General features: G+C 44.6%; 1 protein-coding gene across 5 annotated transcripts in view; it reads left to right on the top strand.

Annotated features, from left to right (window-relative positions):
* lrp4 (low density lipoprotein receptor-related protein 4) overlaps window positions 1-26,389 on the top strand; it is a 105,120-nt gene that overhangs the window by 41,638 nt on the left and 37,093 nt on the right. For all 5 annotated transcript variants that reach the window (XM_031848677.1, XM_031848676.1, XM_031848675.1 and 2 more), the window contains exons 2-3: window positions 7,063-7,209; window positions 24,257-24,373. In XM_031848677.1, coding sequence (XP_031704537.1) covers window positions 7,063-7,209; window positions 24,257-24,373 — 264 coding nt within the window. The remainder of the gene's footprint in view (window positions 1-7,062; window positions 7,210-24,256; window positions 24,374-26,389) is intronic.

The raw sequence follows: 26,389 nt of genomic DNA, 5'->3' as shown, positions 1-26,389 counted from the left end.
TGTGTGTGTGTGTGTGTGTGTGTGTGTGTGTGTGTGTGTGTGTGTGTCTGTCTCAGCAAAACAGAGGGATGAGCTCGTGATGACTGGGCCTGTCCAGGAAGATTTTTAGCGATGCTTTGAGGAGTTGGCACCAATTTGAACTTGTTTGTCTGGTACTCTGTTTTTGCACTTGAGCGCGCAAACCGGATGTTTTAAACGGTTTAAGAACTTCCCTTTGTTTGTGTGTGTGTGTGTGTGTGTGTGTGTGTGTGTGTGTGTGTGTGTGTTGTTCCTCTACTCTCCACTCCATTTTCTTTTTTCCCAGCAGAGCTCAACATGTGCTGCCGTGGTCGCCAGTTCGCCGCATCAGAGCGGCCTGACCTACGGTGGGCAAATTAGTAGGTGGAAATGAGCCGCCGGAGAGGGGGAGCGGGGCAGGGAGGACGAGCTGTCTGGCAATCGCGGAAGCCAAATTCAGCGTAACCCCCCCCCAAGCCATCGCGACCGCTGGGAATTCAGCAAATGCGTCGCAGCAGCTTTAGAGCTCCCATATGTTTTAATGGAGATGAGTATAGATATAAAAAGGAGCAGGAGCCTGGGAAAAGGCGCTCACCATCATTGGAGCACCATTGTATCGTGAGAGGTGATTAACCCATTGAGAATTATCACCATCTCTTTATGGAGCTTTTTTAACTCATTGTATTAATTAATGGAGCATTTTTCTATATTGTCTCCAACAAATGTGGACTTCTATCTGCGGACGGAAACACAGCTCCAAATGAATGGTGTTCGTTGCTTTTCCCAGCCCGTTTAGAGACTTTATCGGAGCAGGAAATAAATTGCCTCTTTTCACTCAAAGCTCGTCTTCCTCCTTAAAGTCTGGTAGACGGTAAAGTTTGCTCTCCGATGTCGGCTTTCACCTCCGATGCAGATTCACAATTATTCAAATGAGCGATATGCAGCGGATATGAAGCGTCCCACGCAGCGATGTCAAACCAATCAATGTAACAACTAGATGCAAGATGGAGGTGATGCAATCTGCTGTGTGAGTCGAGGTTGCATTACATTAAGACTGTTTTTTTTTGTCTTGATTACTCCATCAGCTGGCGGCATGTTATTTTTAAGCAATCTCCAACAATAGTTTTTTCATAGTCATAAGCTGTAAAACAAACCATTATCGTCAGATTTTCGAACACATCATGTGTGACGAACGATTCCATCAGAAAATCAGATCCTGGAACAAACAAAAATCTGTGCTCATCAGCACAACTGTGGAGCCGTGATTGACTCGCCTGAGACCAACAGTCAGGTGACAAAAACACTGAAACTTTGACTGAACTGCAGGCCATTGAGCAAATGTAAAAAGTTGAATATAAGTAGAACATGGAGCATCAATTCTTCTTTCCAACGTTGGTAACACTTGTTGTACATTGATTCCATTGACTTTTTTGTCAACCAAATAAATTATTTTCTTCGTTATTATTTTCCGGCATTATAACTGTGTTATAATGCACAAAAGACACATTTGAGTTCTCTCTTCTTCTAGCCATGATTGCGCTGTTTCCATAGAACTTATATGATGCAGTGAGTAAGGAGGCCACCGAGAGCAAAAAAACGCCCCTAAACAGTTTGATGTTCACTCTGTTACTCTGTTAACATACATTATCTTGAATATTGTGTCACATACACCTATCCAGATATCAAACCTACCTTTATAACAGGTGTTGCAAAAGTGTTTATCTTCTATTTGGAAGAGTGTTTTCACCACTCTGCGCTATCTTTATACCAAAACAAATGCCGAACCACAGTTGCAGTCCTCTGTGTTCAGTGTAAATGGTGAGTGACAGTTATCCCAGGTGAACAGCCGTCCTCTATACAGGACCAGTCGGGCGTCTCCTTCCCGTCGGCAGAGGGACGAAACGCTGTTTGCCTGACAGCGAGGCGGGACTCCAGTTGTGTCCATTCTGGCTGTGCAGAGCCGTGCGGCGCGGCTGAATGCAGCTGGTTTGGGACGGTTCGGGCTGAACAGTTGCCGACACGCTGGGACACAGCTGTGTCTGTGAAGCGGCGCCTTTACAGCTCGACACCAGCAGTGGTCGGGGTGAAGACAACAGGACGGGACAAAAGGGGCTCGAGTCATTCCCTCCGTGCTCCCTTCTTCCCCCTTTACATTGTCAGATGGCTCATTTCCCGCTTATCACTTTTTATAGCGGTACACTTGCACACTGAAAGAAAGACGTGGCTCCGACCCTCCAGGTAGTCTCCGGGGAGGTCCACGCCTAATTAACTGGCAGCCTTTTGACATCGTTCAAAGCGCGTGGCCACCCGCTCTCAGGGCCGAGTTACCCATTGTGTGTTTTGGCCCCGCTGCTCCCGCCTCAAACTCTTCACACTCGTCATGTAACTATTCCACAACAGCAAATTGTGAAACGGTGAATCAGAGGTTGAATGCCACCTGGTCAGATCTGAGACTCCCGCGATGTGGCGTCTTCCGGCTCGGTTCGGCTGCTGCTGCCGTGGGTGGGTCGAGTCTAGGCGCGGTGTCGGCGTGGGTTTGCGGGATCATCTCTGTTTACCTTTTTGGGGTGGGGGGGGGGGGGGGACCACCTGTCTCGTTCCACACCAGGCCTGTTTAGACAGTTTCAGGCTGTAGGAACCAGCAGTGGAGGATCTTTGGTGGTCTCTGTTTTCTTTTCTGCTACTGGAGGTTGTCTCTGGCTCACAGCTCACACACCGGGCCTCTGGCAGCAGGACGTGAAGTGAGAATTTAGTTGTCAGTCTGTCTTACTGTTGGCCTGTAGAGAGAGTTCAACACATCAGCTGTTATTCAATTGAAATAGGAGCTAACCCTAACCCTGGCTCTTTCTAATCGTGAAAGTCGTCTGTAAGAAGCGTGATAACAGCAGAGAAGTTCAGAAAAAGTTCTACTGTTCTTCGGCAGCACTTTGTCACTGTGCTGCTGTTTGTGTTCAGCTTTTTCTCTCAACTCAGCTTTTCACGCAGTTAAAAGAAGAAATACTTAAGATAAATTAAGGGCTCCGTTGATTCGCCTGCGCCCGCTGCTCCACTTAAACATCCTTTAATAAACTGAAAGATATGTTGTCGCCAAACTTGCACTTCCAGCTCACAGTGATCCACTGTCTCCCCCAAACAGCCGAGTCTCAGATCTGTCCGAGATGCATCAGGGGGTTGTCATGCTGACGCTCTTGAAAGCGCAGGGCTGCCATGCCTGGCTGCTGCTGCATTGTGTGTGTGTGTGTGTGTGTGTGTGTGTGTGTGTGTGTGTGTGTGTTTGCATGGACCCTTACGTAACCATCCAGTGAGTGGCGATGATTCTCTCTTTACTTCTTCAGTGGGTTCATGCTCTTTGGATCAGTTGGACGTGACATACATTCATACCTGATACTTGAACTAATAATCTGTGTGTTGATCTTGCTATTCTGAGTGCCGGGTGCGAACACATGCGTGTGCAGCACGAGTGCGTACGATGGTTTCTTTGGCTCTGTGGCCTCTTCTTTTTTTTTTTTTTTTTTTTTTTTTAAAGCATGTTTGACAAATGCACGGTCTGTGATGTGGCTTCGTGTTGACACAGCTTCTTCCTCGGCTCTCAGAGTCTAATTTAGCTCGGTGCAAACCCGCACACACACACACATCTGAATAAAACACACACATATGCTTAAAGGTACAAATCCTACACCGGCTCTGGAGTATACTCTATGTTGTGCCATGGAGCAGTGGTGTAAGATAGTTACGATGAGCCCCAGTGCACACTTGTTACCCATAAAACAAACCTGTGATGGAGATGGGTTTGCCTTTTTCCAGGGCATATATAGCAAATCAATGACATTATAAGTCTTCTGCGATGGCAATTTGAATCACTTGTAAAACTTTGATTTTTTTCACAATATAGTTGTGAGCGTGACTACGTCGTTCCTCCGCATTCCTCCGCATTCCTTATAAAGTCACTTCTGTTCATCGGTTGCAAAAAAAACCAACATGGCGACGGCCAAATTGCCGAACTTGAAGCTTCATAACGGCAGTCCACAAACCAACGGGTGATGTCACGATGACTACGTCCACTTCTTATCTACGGTCTATGACTCAAGCCTACAATATGGACTATCGGTCTCAATTTCAGGACTTAGTCCGGCCCTGTCTATCTCTCTAGAGGTAAACCGCATGCCCCCGAGGTCTGAGGTCGGAGGTCTGCAGGAACTATAGAAAGACAACTTCACAGACAGGAAGACTCGGGTAACGATGTAAACCGTTTCCCTCCCATTAGCGGAGGGTTCTTGAAGCGTGGGGAAGGGGAGAGGAAAAGAAGTGGGGAAGGGAGGCAGCTGAAGGGGAAGTGTGAAGAGGGGATGGTGGAAAGACAAGAAGGAGGAGAAGGAGAGGGGAATGAAAAGAAAGAGGCCATTAATTTAGTGCTGTGGGAGGGATCTGAAGGTTACTGAGCTCTCTGCCAGGCCCTCCTGGGTTGACTGATGCCTTTGTGAGGAGGCCAGGACACACACACACACACACACACACATACACGCATACACGTTCCAAGAAACTCAGGGTTTGTTGCAGCAGGCCAGTTTCAGCAAAATAGACAGACACACACACACACACACACACACACACACACACAGATGGTCATTAATGGTCTTCAAATTGAGGGCAAAATGGGAAACCTTTATTTATTTCCTCTCCTGGACGTGATTTGCTGTGATGCGTCTGAAGATGTGGTGACTCTGCTCCAATTTCCCACCACAGCAGAGGAAAACACAGAGTGTACAGAACGTATGGACCTGTGGTTGTGTGTGTGTTTGACTATGTATTTCAGGATACCGTGTTTGTCTGTGTACATATGCACAATGTCGGCGAAACAGGGACATTTTAAAGAGCCAGTAAGCTAAAGAACAGAACTAATATGTATTTATTATACATGTAATATAATTGTATCTTCTATTAATCAAAATAAGTTGATTTGCAGTCGAGGGAGGTTGAAGATGTTTGATAGATTTTGTTAGGTCTTAAAGCTGTTTACAGAAGTCCCTCTGCTACCTGGGAGGCTCGGGTCAGGGCAGTAAAAGCCCTCTATCTATTTTGTGGATGGCTGTAACAGGACAGGAAAGCAGAAAAACATTTTCCCCCAGACGTAGCTCTCATCTTTGCTCTTTTCTTCAGGATTTCTGGATTGAATTCTATGGCCTCTAAGGGGAAGAGCAGAAGTGATTTATTCTTTGGCTAACTGCTCGCAGCACGTAGAGGATTGTAACTACCGTGAAGGGTCCACAAGTAGACATTTCTCTGTTTGTCCAGTGAGATTACATATGGCAGTAATGAAGAATGTGTGGTGACACTAAATGAGTATAGTATCCCAACAGTTTACACTGAACTGATAACGGTACACCTTGGAAATAAAGGTTTTGAGTGGAACCTTTGTTTTCTGTCAGACAGGTAAAGTGGCTAAATTCTATATGTTAACTCCCAAACCTCACTGATCACCTCATTAATCAGGTGTCACCACAGTCCAGCAACACTGTCATATCGATCATTTCTTTTGAGGATGAGAAAGAACCTTCAACAAAAACATCTTCTAAATAAATCCCTTGGTTGTCTTTTGAAAGACGCTCGTCCTACTGATCACACAGCATCTTAACAGGAAACATCACGGTACTCGTTAACACATTCAAATTTACACAGATTTAAAAAAGACCTCCTGACCCTGAGAAGCTAAAAAGTGCCTGCTGTTATACTGACGGCCATGATGGCGTCTCTCTCTGTGTTCAGTTAATGAAAGCCATTCCTATGAAGACGGGGCGTGTTTATTGCCCTCAGAGGGACTGTGAAGTCTCATTTCAACATGGTGGCATAGTCTGTGGCTATGGAGCGTATTAGGCTGCAGTTTACGCTACACAGCTCGTTGGAGCGCTGACAGAGAAGCGGCACGGGAGAAAGCGGCCCAGCAAATGCAGCTTAATGCTAAAAGAAAGAAAGCGGAGTAAAAGCAGCCCGATACTCGGACTGACTTGCCATTTTGACTACCACTGCAGTGTGTTAGTATTACGTTAGCTAGTTAGTGTTCATACATCTGCCAGAGGGGCTTAATCTGTCACTGTTCTGCTGAAGACTTTGGACTTGGATTGGGGTCAGATTAAAGTTACAAAAATAAGTGTACCATGATTGTTTCTAGTTTGATCCAGTTCAGATAATTTTTAAACAGGCATTGTTGCACCTTGAATATTACAGTAAGGCCTGCACGTTGAGGACATGGAGCAGCATAAATCAAGTAGAGAATTGAAGTACACTAGACACACATCGATGTGAAGGGGGTACAGCAGCAAAACATGTTTTAGCCACCTAAAAGAAAGGCCCACCAAAAAACAAATCAACATAACTTTAAGTGTAAAATATATTTAGAATATTTTCGTCTGTTTACCCTGCCGTGAAACAGACGTTTCCGACGGGGAACTATAGCCCTTCTATGCTCTCGCCAAAGCCACCAGACTCCAATGGTGGGGGGGGGGGGGTATTTTTTTTCTCGCAGAACTCAGGAGTTGCTGGTGTACTGCTGCCTTGATTGGTTAGTTTGTTTGTGTTATTGTCTGACTTTGTTGAATCCAAACTAACCAAAGTCAGACAATCACATAAACAAGCAAACCTATCGAGAGAGCAGCGATGGCGGCTTCAGTTCCCTTTCAGAAAGACAAGTCTTTATAGCTGCCTCACGGTGAGGTAAACAGGCGAAAATGCTCTAAATATAGCGAACACTTTAACTGATACTGATTCTTTTGGCGGGACTTTATTTGAGGTAACTAAAATATGTTTTGCTGCTGCCCCCCATCCGCACAAGTACATTGTTTCAGAACCACCGTCCTGTCATGTGTGTTACAGTAAACGTCCTCCCTGTCTGACTCCTTCTTCTGCTAAATGTCGTGTCGTCAGGGTACGGAGGCAGGGTATACTTTCACCTTCAGTCAGTAAAAGTTGGTGGGAAAATGACGTATACCTTGCAGGATCGCAAGAAAACAAAGTTGGCGAACTTGAACATGTGTGATTAGCCCCTAACCCTCTCTTCCTCTTTCTGTGCAGGAGTCCAGGGCAGCGCCGAGTGCTCGTGTGGGAGGAACCACTTCACGTGTGCGGTCAGTGCGTTCGGGGAGTGTACCTGCATCCCGGCCCAGTGGCAGTGTGACGGAGACAATGACTGCGGGGACCACAGCGACGAGGACGGATGCAGTGAGTTGGCACTCCACTCTTTTCATGTTGTCCTCCTCTCTCTTTGTTGCTGTCCCACTGTTAACGGAAGACGTGTTTTTCCTTTTAGAAAATTAGTAGTGGTGCAACGGATCATAAAACTCACGGTTCGGATCACAGATCGGATCAGCACAAAAGGGGGAAAAAAAGGGAGCAAATATAACTTTTAGAGATCCCTGATCATGCTTTTTTTTTTTTGCTGCCGATCATTGCTGATCCCTATTAATGTTTGATTATAGCAGCTGGTCTACAAGGCTCCACACTATTTTTTTTTTTTTTTTTTGCCACGCTCCCAAAAATCATTTCAACCGCTCTAAAGTCTGTAAACCATCAAAAATGTTAAGTTATCTTTTTACTTTGTTATAGTCACCTATAGATGTACGTATTAAAATATTAACACAATCATCTGTACATTATTTTGTATCATGATAAAATAGTCTTAAAATCTTTTAAAAAGAGTGATATTAAATAATAAGTACATAAGATAACAAATCGCCGTACAAAAGACATTAGATATTAACTTTTCAATATTTTTTGTAATTTAAAAAAATCCAACTTGTAGATGCTGGCTGAACCAGTTTGATAACTGTGGTTGTAAAAAAATAAAATAAAGAAAAAATAAACAGTAGTTCTTGGCCGAATATCTCCCCCTGAGCAACGCACTCCCACCCCTCACTCAAGGCTCTGGTTGTGTTTGGCAGCTCTCTGCAGCAAATGTGTGTAAGTGCACGACTTCTGAATTTTCGCTCCAAATGTAAAAAGTGTGCTCCGGCACAGTTTTCCTGCATAAATTCTCCAGAATAGTAAGAGAAAAAAAGAAAAGAAAACATAAGTGTTTTCATATGGATCCCATCATCACCCAGTGAAGCAGTGAATGGGTCACTGGTCCAGGCGTGGTACTGTTTCTAATGCTGAGGCGCTCTGCGTGGTGTTTGCCCTCCGCGCGCACAAAAATAAAAAAAAAACGCTCGAGTGACTTCTGGCACCAGGCGGCGTTTTGGCTGGAGGGAAGTCTTGGCAGCGGAGCCAGACGGGAGTGTTCTCCTGCACAGCACGTCGGAGATCTTCACCGCTCCTCTTTTACACTTGTGTGTGTCGATGGGAAACGTCAATGTGAGGATCTGCTTTTAGAGTAGAGAGGCAGATGTTTTTGTTTGACACTTGCTAAGCCTCTCTGAGAGGTGCGTGGCGGAGGTTCGGGCTGATGTTCTGTCTCCAGTCCATCAGTCCTCCTCTGTCACATTAAGCTATGTAGGGGTTGGGAGAGGGGACGCTAAGTGCTATTGATCTCGGGCCGGTTGAATGTTCAGCGAGCCCGATCGCCACGTATCGATCGCTGCTGCGCGTTACTTATTTAAGGAGACACGTTGGAAGCAGCTGACAGATATCGGAGCATCTAGCTGGACTTTACTAATCCATTAGTACCGCCTGATCGACCCGCCGCTCTGCAGCCGGACGCTCGACCTCTTGGACTCGCTCCAGTCAATCTCGTAACCACCGGGGCTCACGTCACAGAGATTGATGTTGTTGTAGAAGCCAGCCGTTACAGTATTTATTCCCAATTTTCCATCTTTAGGCCTCTGAAAATCTTCCAAATCAAATCATCTATGAATGAAAAATCCCTCTTTATACTCTCGCTCAAGTCTAAACTACACACTGTGTTTTTGCAGCCTGCGATTAGGGATGCAAAAGTGGAAAAGGTTGGGAACTTGGTTGGGTTTATAGACTTAAGTAATGTGTTGATTAATCACCTAAACACACAGTGTGAACGTCTTTGTAACTCCAACGACCAGGCCGGAGTAAACCCAGTAGAGAAAGTCGGATTGATTTCTTCAGGTGACGAACTATGTCCATATCATGTGCTTCTGCTTCTTTCAAATCGAATAAAGTTTTGTGTGTCGCGGAGGTAAAGGCGAGTCCCACGTGACTCCACTTCTATTACACTGATTGAATTAAGCAAGTTGCGTTGTAAAACCCCCGGTGAAATTTTTATGTCTTTTAACGACGTCTTCCAAACACAACGAAAGGGTTGAATTTATAGAGGCACAGTTTCAGCGCGCGGAGAGAGAGAGGGAGAGGGAGAGAGAGAAAGAGAGAACGGTTTCCCTAGTTGAGTGGGAACGTCAGACGCGTGGGACCGTGGGAACGCAGAATCACAATGAACACACACACAGATAAAACACAAAGGAATACCTCTTTTCAGCAGAATTGTAGCAGTGCATTCTGTGGCATCCAGACCTTTTTTCAACTTTAACATATTTATCAGTTAAACCGATTTAACAATTTCTGTAGAAAGAGCACAATGGAGGAATGTGTGTGTGTGTGCGTGTGTGTGTGTGTGTGTGTGTGTGTGCTCGTGAAATTCGGGAGAAGAGCAGCGGGAGGCAAAGTGTCCCGCTGTGGCTGTGAAGCTCTCCGTGTAAACTTCTGATCTAATTACGATGTGGGACTCACGTGGAAGTTGTGTAGTGCAGATGTGGCTGTTGTGTGCTCGCGTATAAAGTTTCATAGCTGCACGGAGACCAAAGAGGGAATGGAGAAGGTTTGATGAGGGACCCGAAAGGAACATGCATGAATTCTCTTTGTAGAGGCGTGCTCGAGTGACGGATAAAGCGTGTGGTGTTGTGAATGTCGGTGTAGGAACTCTATATCTCACTCGAGAGGAGTTGCCGGTGCGTGGCGGCGAGGAAGAAATGGTCCTTACAGCCGGTCACTCTCCTCCTCCTCTTCCTCAACCCACATCTGTAACATCTGTCTGTCTGCAGTGGACCACACTGGGTAGAAGGGGCGGGGTGGTCATACATTTAAAAACACACATCAAAGTTACGGTTAGAAACTTTTTAACTGGTTGTGAAACGGTTTCTATTTCCTACCGATGCCTCTGTATGACCCACATAAGTAAACAACACCGTCAGCGACAATATTGGCTGTATAGCTAACACTTGTCATCGGTGCAACCGGGTCCGATTCTGACAAAATCAGATCAAATAACGCAGGTTCACCAGAAACGCTTTCCGGAGAGCTCCTGCTCCAGCCGGGAGCCGATCACCGCCGCAAGGGAGAACCAGAACCAGGACCGAGTGTCAGACGCTGGTGCAGTAAAATGAGAGGTTTTCTAAAAGGGACTCTGTCGCTCAGACAGCTTTAATCCACTGAGACTGCCAAAAGCAGCACACATGTAAAAGTTCTGCGTAGGAGCTTAAAGTTCAAGGACCATGGCTTTGTGTACTATTTCCCCATCTACAAATCAAATCATAAACATATTTTTGTCTCGAACGATTGGCAAAGTCAGGTATTGGAATTGGCATTGGGAAGAAAAAAATGGTATTGGAACATCTCTATTCATAATAACTATTAAGTCTGCATTATCTTTGTCAATGTCAATCTTTTTTGGAGTTAGTAGCCGACTAAACATTGGCTGAATGGCGGAAGTCCTTCTCCCCAACCAAAAGGTATTTGGCTGATGACCTTGTGCCCCCGCTGGGTAAACTGACTGCCCTCATTCAAATGAATGAGGAGGCTGCAATTTTTGAATGTGCACCAGAGTCACAGATAATCTTTTGCACAGTTCTTGGAACAAGAGATGTAGAGGGGGGGAGGGGGGGGAAGATAAGATTACATCTTTTGAGTCTCCTGACTGAAGATGATACAAGTATGGATGCCTCACCAGTGGAAGGAGGTTACAGGGTCGCACATCTCAAGGACGGGACACTAATTAGTCCTGATGAAATTTAATGAAGGCATAACTCAGACGCTTCATCAGATTAATAACGCCCTTTTTCTTCATTGATCATTGGGGGGGCGTACGCGGCTCCGGGTGGCACACAAACAGAATAACTCTTTACTACGTTTGACTGCAGGCCGTATGTACGAGCTGCGAGACGCACTGACACGAAGCACTGCTCCGTGAGAGGAATACATGTTTATGTTCTTGGCAGTCGGGTCCACATCCATGAACCGTCATGAGTAGGAGGAGGGTCACACGCTGCCTTTGTGACTCTGGTTCCTATGGAAACGGCAGCAGAGTGTGCGTTGTGTCGAAGGACAAAAAGGGTGCTGAAAAGGAAAATGCTTCATGTCACGTCTTTATTGTACAGAAGACCTCCAAGTTCCATCAAAACTAAATTCTTACATGTAGTTTAAAGGTTTACTTCTCGGACATTTTGGGCTTTATTCAACAGTTGACGATGATGCCCTGAAGTTTATTCTGATAGTATGAATAGTTGTGGGTGATGAGGCTTCGTAAAGCGGCTGTAGGTTTGTCAAGAGCTACAGTACGATTGTCCAATAATTCATCATGTTTGGATCCGTTGATCCCTTTCGGACGTTTTCCCAGTGACTGTTTCTCAGACTGTCTTATAACTTGTGTTTGTTTTCTCTTTGGTGGTGTTGTCTTCTCAAGGCAACTCAGCTGTGTCCAAACACAATAAAAGTCCCCCATTATTTTTACTGCTTACTCTTCCTCCCTGCAGTATTATCGGGCTTGTTTAATGGAATAGCCGCAAACAAAGATCTCCTAATTATGTGATAAACACATTTCCCTATAAATTCTTCAAAATACAAGTCTCCTATTATTTTGTCTGTTAAAAAGCTTTTTCTTTGAAGTAGCAAAATCAGGAGACGTTGGGTTGTCATCAGCAGTGACTTAACATGACTCAGTCAGGTGTGTTTAAAGGTCTCAAACACTTCTCTCTCTTTTAATAACCTGGATGTTATTTTTGGAGTTATCAGTCAGTTTTTGTAAGAGTGATCCGTCCACGATGTACCCAGAACTGTATTTTCCTTTGAGTGAGGCCTTCTGAGGCCAACCGGCTAATTGAGTCTGACTTATGTTTTTGTCTTCTCTCTCGTATCTTATCTGCTTCTCAGTTTTCCTAATCTCACCTCCCAGTTCAAGGCAATGAAATATATGAAGCTGCTGTTCATAACAGCAGATAAGACTCCGCAGCCTTGGAAGACGTATGCATCTCCTGTTATTTCACCACGCGTCTCCTCCCACGGCCTCCTCCTCCCCCGTTGTTACAGATCATCCTTCAAGTTATTTCTCTCGCATTTCACTTGCATGGGAGAAGGCGGGATGTGAACGTGCACACGCACACACACACACACACACACTGTTGGAGTCCTGCTGAGTTAAAAGCAGCTGATGTTGTGAAAGAGCAAATGCTTTGGGCCAGAGTGAGGAGACGGGGCTGCAGAGCAGAGGAGGTGTGTGTGTGTGTGTGTGTGTTGTTGGGGTGGAAGTGTGTTGAAATGGAAGAGTTGTCTCCGTTGTGTGTGATTGAAAGCGCTGCGTGAGGTTTGGCTTCCTCTGGGGTCGGCTCTCACACGAGCCTGTGAGCTTTAAGAGAACGGTGTGTACTATGAACTCGCATACACACACTCTCAGAGTGTGTGTATGCGTGTATGGGTGTACACACACCCATACGCACACCTTATAAAACCCCTCGGTTGGATGCTTTTCGGGCTATCTGTGAGGACCTCCTGGTGGCGTTATGTTTAACATATTTATGAGAAGAATCCATTCGAGCGAGGACTTGGTTCTCGCAATTTCGTAGAAGTTTTACCAAACTACACGGAGCTCGGCAAAGTCTGCTTTTGTTGTCAGTTGCCTAGCAACAGTGTTCTCACCATTTAACACAATTTAAAACCAAGCATAGCGTGTACTTGACTCCTCATTTGAGAATCACAACCTCTCGAGTTCTTTTAAAACCTTTTTAGACGATTTTTTTTCTAACAGGAATCTGAACAAATGTGATCTCATTTGATTTGAGCTTTTCAGCAAAGTAACTCTCAGAGAAGACGACGGTCTCCAGATGTCTGTCTTTTGAGCCGGTGTCGGCTGCAAAGTCTTTTAAGAGCAAGTTAGGCGTTTGAACGGCTTAAGATATGTTTCTGGCTTAATAGACTAAGTCTAATCTTGATCTTTGACCCCAGATCAAACTTGAAACTAGTCCCTTGAACAAAATAAGGGAGCTCGAGCTCCGAAAATCCTCAAACCGGTTCTCACAAGTGCATTGACACACACACACACACACACACACACACACACACACACACACACACACACACACACACACACACATAAAGCACCAAGAAATAAGAAATACCCCCTCCGTCCTTTAATCTACCGCTCTCTGCAGTCTTCACCAATCAGGGAGAAGCTGTGACCGCGGGAGCCGAGCTGATCCGAAAGCAGGAGCGGAGAAGATTAGGACCCCATCCCGTCTCTCTCCATGTGTCATCTTCTCCCTCCGTCCCTTCATCTTCTCCTTCCTTACCTCCCTCTGCCTCTGCATCCCTCTCCTCTCTCTCCCGCTGACCACAGGAAACCTGTGAACCACACTCGCTTTTCTTTCTACCCGAGGCTTTCTCATTTACTTCCTCACTATGTGGTTTGAGTTTGTCCTTCTTCCCCGTCTTGTTTTCCTTTCTCTCTCTCTTTCCGTCTCAGGATATGACCGCAGTTGTTTGGACATATTAGCATAATCCTCCTCCTCCTCTCTGTCTTCACCCCCAACGCTCTCTCCATCCTCTCCTCCTCCGCCTCCCTCCTACATATTTGCTCCCCGCTCGGTAAACGAGGGGAGCACACTTGTTCACACAGAGGAGGACATGAGGAGAGAGGCTGAAATACGAAGAGAGACAAAGAGCTTGTTTGAGGAGGTTTTCAATGTGTTCTGTGTGTAATTAAACACAACAGAGGTGATGGATTGAGGTTTAAAAGTGCTGAGTGGAACATTATTATATATTAGTATTACGTATATGATTTCAAAAAATGATTGTCAAATGAATCATTTTGATGTTCTCAACAGATTTATCGATAATAGAAATAATTGTTCTTTTTACCCTTGAATTACAACCAAGGTGAAGAACATTGGTTGGTTTGTTGGAAGTTATTTTTTTGTCAGAAACTGACGGAAGAGAAGAATCTACTCAGTTTACGATACACATCTCCAGGGCAACACTGTGGCGTTTTGCATCTGTGTGGAGGTTCTATTGAAATGCCTTTAATGCAGCACTACAGCCCTAAACCTGGGGTCTCACCTCCCAATCTGACTCAGCAGAAACTTGCAGGCTTCCACTCTTGTCAGCAGTGGTTTCAGTTGTTCGTGTCTCAGAATCGATTGTTGGTCTGATTTGGATCTCATGGAGAGAGTTTTTTCACTTTGACCCGGCACTGATCTACTTTGCGTCCTGAATCTCTTCCTCTCCAGTTGATCTCAGATGACTTCATAAACGTCGCTGTTTCCGTGGACTTCATTTAGCATGTTCTGTATGCTCTCTCCGGCTCGGATGTCAACCGAACGTCAGACCTCTCAGAAAGTCGGTCCTCTCCTACTCGTGCTGACCTGGCGTCTACCTGCGTCCGACTCAACAAACGCTCATCAGGCAGCCTGTGTTCTGGCTGCCGTCCTGCAGTTGGGTCGGATCATGCTCTCACTGCAATCAAACCGGTCTCAAACGAAACGCACCAGGTGTTGAACCACACCAGAGTTCCGTTAAAAACGGACTAATTCTCTGCTTGTGAAAGCACCGTTAAACATTGAACAGGCCCGAGGCGGATGTATGAGTTTAACAAACTGTATCATATTTATTACCATCATGTGACCGGAGAGGTAAAGGCAGGAGAGAGAGGCCACAACGGTGGATTAAGCTGCGTGATTTAATGCGTATATTCCCTGTAAGAATCAATCACATGCTAACTGCTGCGGGCATGAGCGTGTCGAGCACTTCTGCTTTCTTTTTTCATTTCTACACAACTGTATTTTACATTCATGCATTTCTTCATTTGGATCTTTTTGACAGTCAGACAAAATAAATAATTTGCAGACATCGCCTCAGGCTCTGAGAACTTCTGGTCGGCACTCGTCATGGTGTTTGGGCGACTGTGGCTAAGTGGATATTATGGCCGTCCTTCAATCAGAGGATCGTCGGTTCGATCCTCGGCTCTGGCTCTGCTAGTCGCATGTCGATGTGTCGTTGAGCAAGACACTTAACCCCAAAAATTGCTCCCGTAGCTGTACCTACGGTGTAGAAATGTGATAGAATCTGAATTGTAAGTCGCTTTGGATAAAAGCGTCTGCGAAATGACTGTAATGTAATGAGATTTTATGGGCTAAATTATTAATGGACCAATTGAAAATAATGATTGATGGATTCGATAGTCACAGCCTGAGACATGACTGCACCTAAAGGGTTCGGCTCTTGCCAGGTGGAACCGTTGTTGACGAAGAAGCTGATGAAATAGTCAGTTCACACATAGTTAACCTGGACTTTCAGATTCATGTCAGAATAAATAACTTCGGTGAGTTGTTGACATCTCTCCCGATGAGCGCGCAGGTTAACTGTTGACGCGGCTCATGTCTGAAGCAGAGAAATGCATTCATCTAATGTCACGTAAACAGACATTTAACCGCAGCTGTGTTTGCGTTGGTTGAAGTGGTCGTGTGTGTGCATGTTTGTTACCTGCCTGTCCTGAACTCTTGTTGTTATCTCATGTCAGAGCTGCTACGACACACAGCTTTGATCCGGGCCGAGATATCTTGACAACTTGCTGGACAGATTACCGGAAAGAGTTTGGTGATTCTGATTATTGATCCAGAAACTCAATCAAACTACAATTTCCATTTGAACGCAGACGATATAGAAATATCAAGCTGCGACAGCCATAGAATGGATTTATTTTGTAAATTTTACGACAAGATATTACATGTATTTAGTCTCTCTCCCCCGCAGACAAGCGTCTGTTGAGACTCTCGTCTGTGCAGCAGGAGACCAGAAAGATGTTGTGTCTTCAGTTACCGTACTAGACATCTGCTTAATGACGGGGCACTTTTATTGTGAAGGATTTGTCCGAAATTCAATGTGTTTATCACTGAATTAGCAGTGCTTTGTTAGCGGCTCTTCTTCTCTAAAGAGTCTACCCACTGCAGTGAGGAAGAGTACAAGGTAGAAGTAACGGAGGACTTTTATTGTGAAGGATATTGGACATAAAATGCAGCCGCTTCTTCGGCGAGTCACAGCCGTGGTTACACACACCTTCGTCCTTTAACCACAAGGCCGGCGGTTCGATCCCGGCTGTTCCTAAATGCTGAGGTCGGGTTAAATGCAGAGGTCCAACATGAACTGGTATGTGACGATAAAAATGAAGCTGAAATAGTTATCTTTTGCCGTTGCTCTGTGTTTAAGCCTCCCTGTTGACTATTATCCTCTTTTCCTGTCTTACATGTGCAATACTAATCGTCATTGGCCAGTATAATATATTTAATAGAGATTTAATTTGCCTCCTGCACGCGGATGTCCAAAGGACAGGCAAAGCTAACATTCCAGAAATGATAGCTTCATTCAGCCATTGATGGATAATCCTAATAGTCTTATAATGTCACCATTAGGCCGCAGCATTCCCAGTCACTCAGTCTCTTTAGGAAGAAGATGTGTGTGTGTTTAACGGATGACTGACTGGATGAATGAAGGATACACTCGACTCTTCCTCACTGCTGTCAAGCACTCGGCGGAGATTCGTCATGGCAACAAGCAAACACTTCTGCATGAATCTGCCTATATGGACAGTAAGACGTGTTGTGGCAACGTCTGCGCTTCAGTCAGCACGAGCGCTGTGCCTGAGCACAGTTCTGAGGCATTTGTACTTAAGCTACTCTACATTTCAGAGGGAAATATTATCCAATATGTTTTGACAAAAGATGGATAAACGCCTCCCAGGCGATGAGTTTGTTTACTAGATTATGATAAGCACTTACCAACGGGGTGGTAGAGACTCAGAGAGCTAGTAAACATGCATCTACAGTTCTGTTTTCGATGGGTTTATGGATGGTCTGTTTACTGCGAGAGGTGGAGGGCGTAGAGAGAGTCCATCACGCAGGGCCAAGAAAAACACTACTGGCGGCGCCCCTCCACTCGGACTGAAGTATGCGCTGGCTACCGACCAGAGCTGAACTAGAATCAGATAAGCCGCCTCTGTCGGGGCCCGGCTACGAGAGGCAAATAAAGAGTGGGCGGAGCAGGAGGGACTGAGATGGATGAGGGGAACAGAGGGGATTAGGGTGATTTGGAGCAGGACAAGGGAGACACTTTCAAACTCTGAGATATGACACATTTCAAAGGCCTTACTAACAAAATGTCGTTACGGTTGGGAACTGCAGCAGTGCACATTGTCCACTTAACCAACAGGTCCACTCTAATGCTACCCTTTATATTGACTCTGTTGTCGTATTCGGCACCTGCTTTGGTTCAGCAAATTGGAAAGAAATACTGCAGGGAAGAAGTGAGGAGAGATGAGAAACGAGAACGATGCGAGACAAGTGTCTGGAGCTTCAGAGGAGAATCTCTCTACATGTAACCGCATGATTACAACTCTGGATTGTGTATCGGCGAGTACTCTGTAAGAGTAAGTCTACGCACCGATCCGACACCACGTTCTGTCATGAATCAGCTCGTCTATGCAACACGGGGTCAACGACAACAACACGTGTCACTCGCTACCAGAGCCGTACGTCCTGCCTCGTTGGTGCTGCACATGTGCAAGAAAGCCATTTTACGTCTTTGTGTGTGTGTGTGTGTGTGTGTGTGTGTGTGTGTGTGTGTGTGTGTGTGTGTGTGAATACATCTCTAGTATAAAATATGGGAATTATTGTGAGACAGTTGGGGATAAAACTACGGCAAGTCTCCAGACTTGTTGAGTCTGTCTGAAGAAGCTGCATCAGCTGATCAAACCTCTCCGTCGATGATGTTTACACTCCAACCTCTCACGTTGAACACCTGCCCCACCTGTCTGTACAGCGGCAGAAAGAAAAAGTAAAAAAGGACCACGTCGTCAATTTTCAACCTTATTTCTGTGTGTTCTTCATGTTGTGAAATAGACTGTGAGCACACTTACACTTTGTAATTCAGTCTGTATCTCTTAAATCAACTTTAAGGACTACATTTGAAACGGTATAGTGACGCACGCCAAGGGGCTTCCTCCGGGCTCGGGTTGTTAAGCAAGAAGACTTTTAAATCTGAAAGAAGGGGGAACGGCAACTCCCCAGAATGCTTTGGAACAACTTATTTACAGAAATGATGTCACTGTCAAGAAGACAAATGCAGCATGCCGTTTTATTTTTGCACGTAAATCGTTCATTCCTGGAGTTGCTGCTTTTCCCTTTAATGGGATTTTTTAAAAGTTTTATTTGTGAGACGTCTCTGGCAGCGTCTCTGGCAGCACTATCAAGCTGTTACCCTCAGTGCTGCAATGGAGCTCAGTCACACCGGTGTGTGTTTGTCTTTGTGTAATGGCCACTTGATGTCAAACACGGAGTCAAAATAATAAAAAAAGACACCGACCATCAGTGTGAATAAATGTTTCCACTGCGGACGACAGTAATCTGGAGGTGATCTGACGTGTTTTGGACTGAAAGAGAAAACCTTTATTAGAGCTCCTCGGATGAAATATTCTCATAAGACTTACAGACTCTCTGGAGTCCACATCTGTTTTCCAGTCGGTGTCATCTCTCTCTATCTCTATCTCTCTCTCTATCTCTCTCCTGTCCATCCTCCCATCCATTGAGCCGATGTGATAAGCGGCGTTTCGGCAGATATATTGGTCCCATTAGAGCCACTTGATTCTGCTGCTCAACAGTAAAAGGGAGGCCATTAACTCTGCTGCTCAAGGCCACTTAAAGACGTGGGACACACACACACACACACACACACACACACACACACACACACACACACACACACACACCACCACCAAGTCAGACATGATGCACGTTATAACACAGTAAGCATGCAAAATCTATAAGGTTCATAATCTATAGCTATTAAAAAATAAAATCTGGGATATACCAATGTTTATTGTGAAACATTGGTATATCACACAAATTGGATAGAAACTGACAGTTTAACAAGTTTTTTTTATTACCTAGTTAAAAGTCCTCTGGTAACTCATTTTAGTTTTCTGCCCATTTCTTCCTTTTTTCTGGGTTGTTTTGTTACTGAGGACCATGATCAGCATTTGCAGAAAACACACAAACTCTTTAGTACTCTATGTGAAAGACATGCTGAAAATGCATTTACACTAATCTGATCCTGTGTTTGCATACGACGAACCTTAAATCCAGAGGATGTTGTATGTTGTACAGATTGTGAAGCCCTCCGAGGCAAATTTGTGATTTGAATGTAATGTGATATTATCAGTGTTTTAGGTCACGGATCGGATCAGCAGATATAACTTTTAGATCATGTTGTTGTTTTTTGCTGCCGATACAATTGCAGAGTGTTGACGTTGGTCACATGGCTTTCTTTTTCAAAACCATCCAGAAATTTCAACAACTCCAAAATTCAAGAATTCTAAATGTTATCCTTTTACTTTGTTGTGGTCATCTACAGTGGTTACATGCATAGAAACGCACAAATCAAGCGATAACGAAATATAAGATCGTATTTTTATTGATTTCATTATTTTGCATTAGTAGATTTAATGATTATTATAAGCTGATTAGAGCTAGTGTTAGGAAGTTAAACCGGCCATAATTCCCTCTCTGATATCTATTTCATAAAGCTGTGAAAACATAAGGAAGTAACTTTATACAACTCCAGCAACATCTCCTTTCAGAAACATTGCGTAACTCTCAACAGTCCAGACTCAACACACATATACCATGAGCCCATTATATTGGGGTCGAGGCAGACATCTCTCAGCAGGACAGAGGAGTCTGCACGTCTAACGGGAATATTTAATAAAGGTTTTTCTCTTTTAGTCGGTTCAGCTACAGGTTCCCCTCGTCTCTACTGGAAACATTAGTGGTGATCTGGATATCTGTGCACCTTTTTCATTCGCTTGGCTCCATGTCTGACATTTGGAGACGACTACACATGAACATAAACACACAGACTCCTGAATGTTAGCCTTAAAGCAAGTTAAATAAACAATACCGGTGTGGCTTTTACGGCTGTACGGACAGTGTCTCGTTTTTTACATTTGAAGCTTGAGGTTTTCAAATGAAGCTTTGAATGTCTCATCATATGTTTTAATGTCATCACCCTAAAAATTGGCAAAAATAAGATGTTGTTCTATTGTGGTTATATAAATGTAATGTTCATTCCTGCCCCATTATTACAGGTGTGAGGGAGAGTAAACTGTTTTTTACTTTAGTGAAAGTTGTTTTTGAAAGGCTAAATGCCAACAGTTATGGATTGAAGCAGAATATTTCGTTAGATAAAACATGTTACGGATTTCGGAATAGATGACACTATATTTTTTCAATACATTTTTCAATTTTTTGGACTGTGGACTGAGATAATTACAGAGAAGCGGACTGAGCGCTGTGTCGCTCGCTGTGTGTGTGTGTGAGAGAGACACAATGCCTCTGTAAGTTATTAATAATTATAATTCAAATGTCAACGTTATACTGAAGCTTTGTAGTTCAAAGTATTAGGTGTAGCCCTTATGGATATATACCACTACAGGTAAAATACAACAAAATAACAAAAGAGGGATTTGTTGTTCATAATCTGGGGGAAGACTGTGAGAGAGCAGTGCAATGGTCAGTCCATACAGGCCTTCAGTGTGTGTGTGTGTGTGTGTGTGTGTGTGTGTGTGTGTGTGTGTGTGTGTGTGTGTGTGTGTGTGTATATAATATTGCATAATTGATGGAGCACCACAGGCGCATGAAGTAGACCAGAATGCAATGCGTCGGGTATCCGACGTCAGTAGCTTGTGAAATGTAACACCATCTTTGATGTGGTTTTGCTCTGGTGTTATTCTGTCAGCCCTTTGTTATCAACTGCCAAAATATCTGCATCATCAACGTTGTTGTCTTTGGAGGTGGAGGTGGTTCTCAGAAATGTAGGAATGAGGCAGGTGGAGGGAAAGTAGGTGCACAGACAAGTAGAACACATCATGTAAGGATTCCTGGAATGCAAAGAGGGAACAGGAAGTGGACAAAGTAAAGGGTTTGAAGTCGAGTTTTACTGATAGTATCAGAAATGCCTCAAATTCGGCCCAGACCATGCTGGATGAGTTATCGGCGAGTGTGCGAGTCTATGCACCGATCCGATATCACGCTATCATATCATATATATTCTTTCACTCGCTACCTTAGCCAGAGGTAGAGAAATGTCAGCACTTTGGCAATATTTTACACTGGCAAAACTAGATAATAAAATATAGTTCTATGGCATTCTTTCTCTGTATTCATTTGTTCACAAAGGGTTTAATCTGAACTACTCCATATACAACAATTATAGCAATCACATTACGTCCACACATGGTTAGTAGTACACAGTTGCTAAAAAGTAGTAATGATAGTTTAGTTGTAGTTTTTAACGCCCTGGTATCGGAATCTATATCGGAAAGGAAAACATGGTATCGGAACCTTCTGAGTGTGTGTGTGTGTGTGCGTGTGTGTGCGTGTGTGTGTGCGTGTGTGTGTGCGTGTGTGTGTGTGTGTGTGTGTGTGTGTGTGTGTGTGTGTGTGCGGCGTCAGCCTGAGAGGAATGCAGTGGTAGCAAGAGTAGCTGAGCTGAGCACAATCTGTGTGATAAGAGGGATCAAAGCGCCCGGAGACCTCCTCAACCTTCCCAGCATGCTCCCTGCTGATCTACCCGATACCAGCACACAGGCCTCACCTACCGCGCGTCCTTGCCTGTGGAGTATTTATTTGCATACAATTTGCACCCCTTTGCAAAATGTGTGTGCCTAAACAAGTCTGCGCTGCGGACGAGTGTGTGTTTGTTTTTTAGACTGCGCAGTGACGGTTTGCTTATGTCTGCATGTGTGCGTTTGCATGTGCGTGTCAGCACCGCACTCTCCCTCGCTCCTCTGACGAGCTGAATTATTTATTGAAACTTTGAGAAGCAGCATTTTTTTTTCTCCTCTTGGTCGGTCGAGGCCCTGAATCTGCTGACGCTCTGTCGGAGACGCATCCAAAATGCATCAAACCGCCTCGGTTTTGACAAAGAGAGGTCTGTAGACGGTGTGTGCAGGCGTCAGGACTCTCACTGACAGACTCTCTGGAGGTTTCGCTCATGGACCGCTGCGAGTTCTACTTGTTCAGTTCCAGCTTATTGCAGCAGTTCTGGCAAATATTGAACTCAGCCCTTATTTTATTTCGGTGTTTTACGTCTTTTGTGTCTTTTGAAAGTGAATCAATTGTACCAGTTAAACATATTTGAACAAACCAGTATAGCTTTGGATGTGTTATGGGAATCTTTGATTATTTTGCAATTGGATTTCAATTGAGTGGGGTCACAATTCAAATTCAATTGTATTTAGGGTTGCAACTAGGGATTATTTTCATAATTCATTAATTTGTTGTTTACTTGCCAATTGCAATTATAGAGGGCCAAAGTTGACATATTTAAATTGTTTGTATTTGATCAGTGTTTTAACACCAAATATATTCAGTTTACTATCAAACAAATACAAATATTTAGGTTTTAGAAGCTTAAAAATGATGATAAAACTGTTTATTGACATGTTTATAATAGACAAATTATGATATGATTTCTCTTGACTGGCTAATCAATGAATCATTTCAGCTCCACTAAAAAATGTTTTACAATGACTAAATATAGCATCTCAGTTTTCATTGTCTCATCCCGCTATTGAACGGAAATCAATGGTTGCCTGTAAGAAAAAACAATAAAGAAACTGATAGTATAAATTAGATAATTGTTTGCAGAAATGCATTGTTTGCAGAAATGCATTGTTTATGCAAATGTTGCCCAACCGTCAGTACGGTCAAGTTATTTGGACATGAAAGAGTTCATCAGAAGGTGAAGAGTATGAGAGAGGGTTCTGTTTGCTTCTGTCTGTCTCTGTTGCTCTCTGAATAATGTAATATCCATGCAGGGGTATGTGGGTCAGTGGGGCTTTACTTTCCCTGGAGACAAGAGCCACACCCCTACACACACACACACACACACACACACGCCTACTCAATTCCCTCCCTGAGCCCCGACTCGTCCGCCTGTCTGCCTCGCTGGTTAACCTGCTGCATGACGTCATACATTTTTCATAAAGTCTGCGTTGCTCGGTCAATATTTCATATCTGGTATTGACAAGCGGGGCGAGAGTCGGCTGTGGGTAGCTGCCGCTCCCTCTCCTCCCCTCCCCTCTCGTCTCTCCTCCTCCCTCCATCCCTCTCTGGCCTGTAATTAAATTAGGTCTGTCTGCGGATGACAAAGGGCCAGTCATTTGGGCTCTGCTTAGATAGCGAGTAGCTGCACTTAGAGCGGATATGAAGTTATGGAGGAATGCGTTGAGCCGAGCTGAGCTCAGCGCTGCTTTCTGGGTCGAGAGGAGAGGACTTGTGGGTCCAGATCAGGCTCAGGCTCTGGATGAGCTGAGACCAGGCGGGGAATGAACCCTCCTGCATATAAACTCTGACTTGCTGCAGCCTGCTGCCATACAGGAGTGATGACTGTGAAATCGTTAAAAACGATTCAACACAACTGTACAGCACTCAGAGTTGGTGTTTAGCGCTGGCTCGGAGCCACAATCTGTTTTACTTCCAGAATTCTTTGATCACATTATTTTGACCATTTTTGGACTCTTATTTTGGTAAAGAGGGTTTTGTGCGGCTGTTTGTATTGAGACATTTTATATTAAGAACGTTTTGTAGAAAAACATGATTTTATCTCACAGTAAGTCATCAAAAGAAACACTGCTTCATTACTGCTAAGAAAAAGCAAGAGGATGTAAGTCAAGATTTATTTACTTAAATGACATTTTTGGCAATTTAAAAAAAGAAAATGGAGTGGAAAATAAACATTAACGTTGAACCCTGATCTTACATTAGCACTAGTCACTCAGGCCTACAATATGGTTACATACATGATAGACAAATCAAATCATGTATCATCAATACATGTATCACAAATACTAAAATACAGACGGAAAAGCACCGACAGTCATATTGTTGTATAGATCTGTAAGCTCTCCCCTCCCTTCAGCCTCACAGTTTAACTGTTTGTGTGTTTGTCCCTGCTGACAGACTTGTTGTCTGCCCTTGTTTGTTTGCAGTGCTGCCCACCTGCTCACCGCTGGACTTCCACTGCGACAACGGCAAATGCATCCGCCGCTCCTGGGTGTGTGACGGAGACAACGACTGCGAGGACGACTCCGACGAACAGGACTGCCGTGAGTACACGTCCTCTCCTCCTCGTCAACACAGACGCACAAACAAACAGTGGCAGTCGCGCTGAAATGTGCTGTCGCACACACACACACACACACACACACACTTGACATGCTCCGACAGATTTAGGGGGATGAGTTATTTACAGATGTTTGAGGCAGCCATGTGCAATGAGGTGTTTCTTTTTGAGACACACAAACACACCCACTCCCTCAGCACTCACACGGTCACCACGCAAAAACACTCTTTGCCCTCAGTTTATCCCGTTCTTCTTTTGACTTATGGAGTTGTCCGTGTGTGTGTGCACGAGTGTGTCTTCAACCCAAAATAGCATCTCAGCTGCTCGCCAGGCAGAATGTGGCCCGCAGCGGGTGAGGCTAGGAGAGTGTCTGTTTCTGCAGTCGTATTTATGTATCAATGCATCGCTGCCTGTCGGGTAGGTGTTCTATCTTTGTGAGGACCATTTTAAGTTTGACAGTGACGACAGTTTTGGAGAGGGAGCTTTTTGTCAGTTGCTCTCATCTTCAAAGGGCTGTTTGAAGCTTCGATTATACTCGCCGTAGTGAAGCCCAGAATATGACGTAATCACGGCCTGCGTGTTGAAGAAAATCTGCTGTTGCATTATGGGAAATGGAGGATCCACTGAGGGTTAAAAGACTGAGAAGTACAGAATGTTGGCGTCTCATCTGGTCAAATTTCTCCAACTTTCTCGAAGCTCATTTGCTGTTGTATCCCTTTAATGGCAGAATTAGGTTGAGTTTAGTTTGGGGTTGTGAGGTTAGAGAATGAATTGTGTCAATGAGACGGCGTCCTCGCAAGTGCATATGCGTGTGTGTTGTCTCGTTTGTCCCTGTGGAGTTGGCGGTCAGATCCTGTGACCACATCGTCCACTTTTAGTCTCTGTATTTATTACCCATAATGACTCAGAGGGCTGCATGTGCGGCGTCTGATCCGTGGGGACGTACGCCGCACGCCAGCCGTTCCATCACACCGTTTGGTGATTGGCTTTAATCACACTTGACACCGTGCGGGGGACAGGAATAGTTCCAGCTCCTCCTGACGGAGACAACACATGGCAGAAAGAGTCGGACAGTGTCCTTTTAAAGACTAACTTTTATCCAAAGATCAATACAGGCTCGTTTTTCCTCTTCCAGTGACATAAAAACAGAACTCTTAAATGATTGTCAACCACCAACATGTTTAAGTCATTGCGACATTTAATCGATACAGCTTTTAATCTCAACCGCAAAGAGGAGTCTGCTGGCCCCCCCCACCCTCATAAACATTAGATCTTAGTAAAAAGTCTACAATACCACACAATGTACTCAAGAAGTTGCCTGAGGAACACTGGTAGAAGAATCCATTGAGTTGAAGAAGGAAGGTTTTTTTTGTGTTCGGTTAGCTCAGGAGACTCCTGAACCAGCGGCTTGATATCTGCAGACCAGATGGACTTCAGCGTGTGGGCTCACAGATGCAAAAACTCGAGTAACACTGAAGGTGTGTACCGACGGAAAGCGGAGCAAATCTTCTCCTCACGTTGTCTTCTGGATCCAAACAGCCAGCGTACATTACTAATTACAACGTTCTAGTCGCCTACAAATATCTTATTCAGTGTAAAAAAACAAAATGGCGACGGCCAAAATGCAGAACTCGAGGCTTCACAACAGCAGTCCACAAACCAATGGGTGACGTCAGGGTGACTGGGTCCTCCTCTTATATACAGTTTACAGCTTTAACGGCAAATACACTCGACAGTGATTGTTTTCCGTAGTATCTCTTTTGGTACACGTCATGTAGTTTTGGTGTGCACAGCAGGTACAGGTCAGTTCTGAATGATTCTGCTTATCTGTCTGTCATCTGGTGATTTCTCCTCCTCCACTGTTGACCCACATACTGTATCAGCAGCCAGACACTGAATCATTTCCTGATGGGGGGTCTGTCTGCTGCGAGCCAGCTATGAATTTTTCATCCCCATGCCCAGTAAATCCCCCCCCCCCCCCCCCCCCCCCCCCCCCCCC

This window comes from Anarrhichthys ocellatus, unplaced genomic scaffold (genome assembly GCF_004355925.1).
Source record: "Anarrhichthys ocellatus isolate YVR2014 unplaced genomic scaffold, GSC_Weel_1.0 scaffold8, whole genome shotgun sequence".
Taxonomy (NCBI): Eukaryota; Metazoa; Chordata; class Actinopteri; order Perciformes; family Anarhichadidae; genus Anarrhichthys; species Anarrhichthys ocellatus.
The sequence above is the reverse complement of the archived record's forward strand: the minus strand, read 5'-3'. Positions and strand labels throughout refer to the sequence as shown.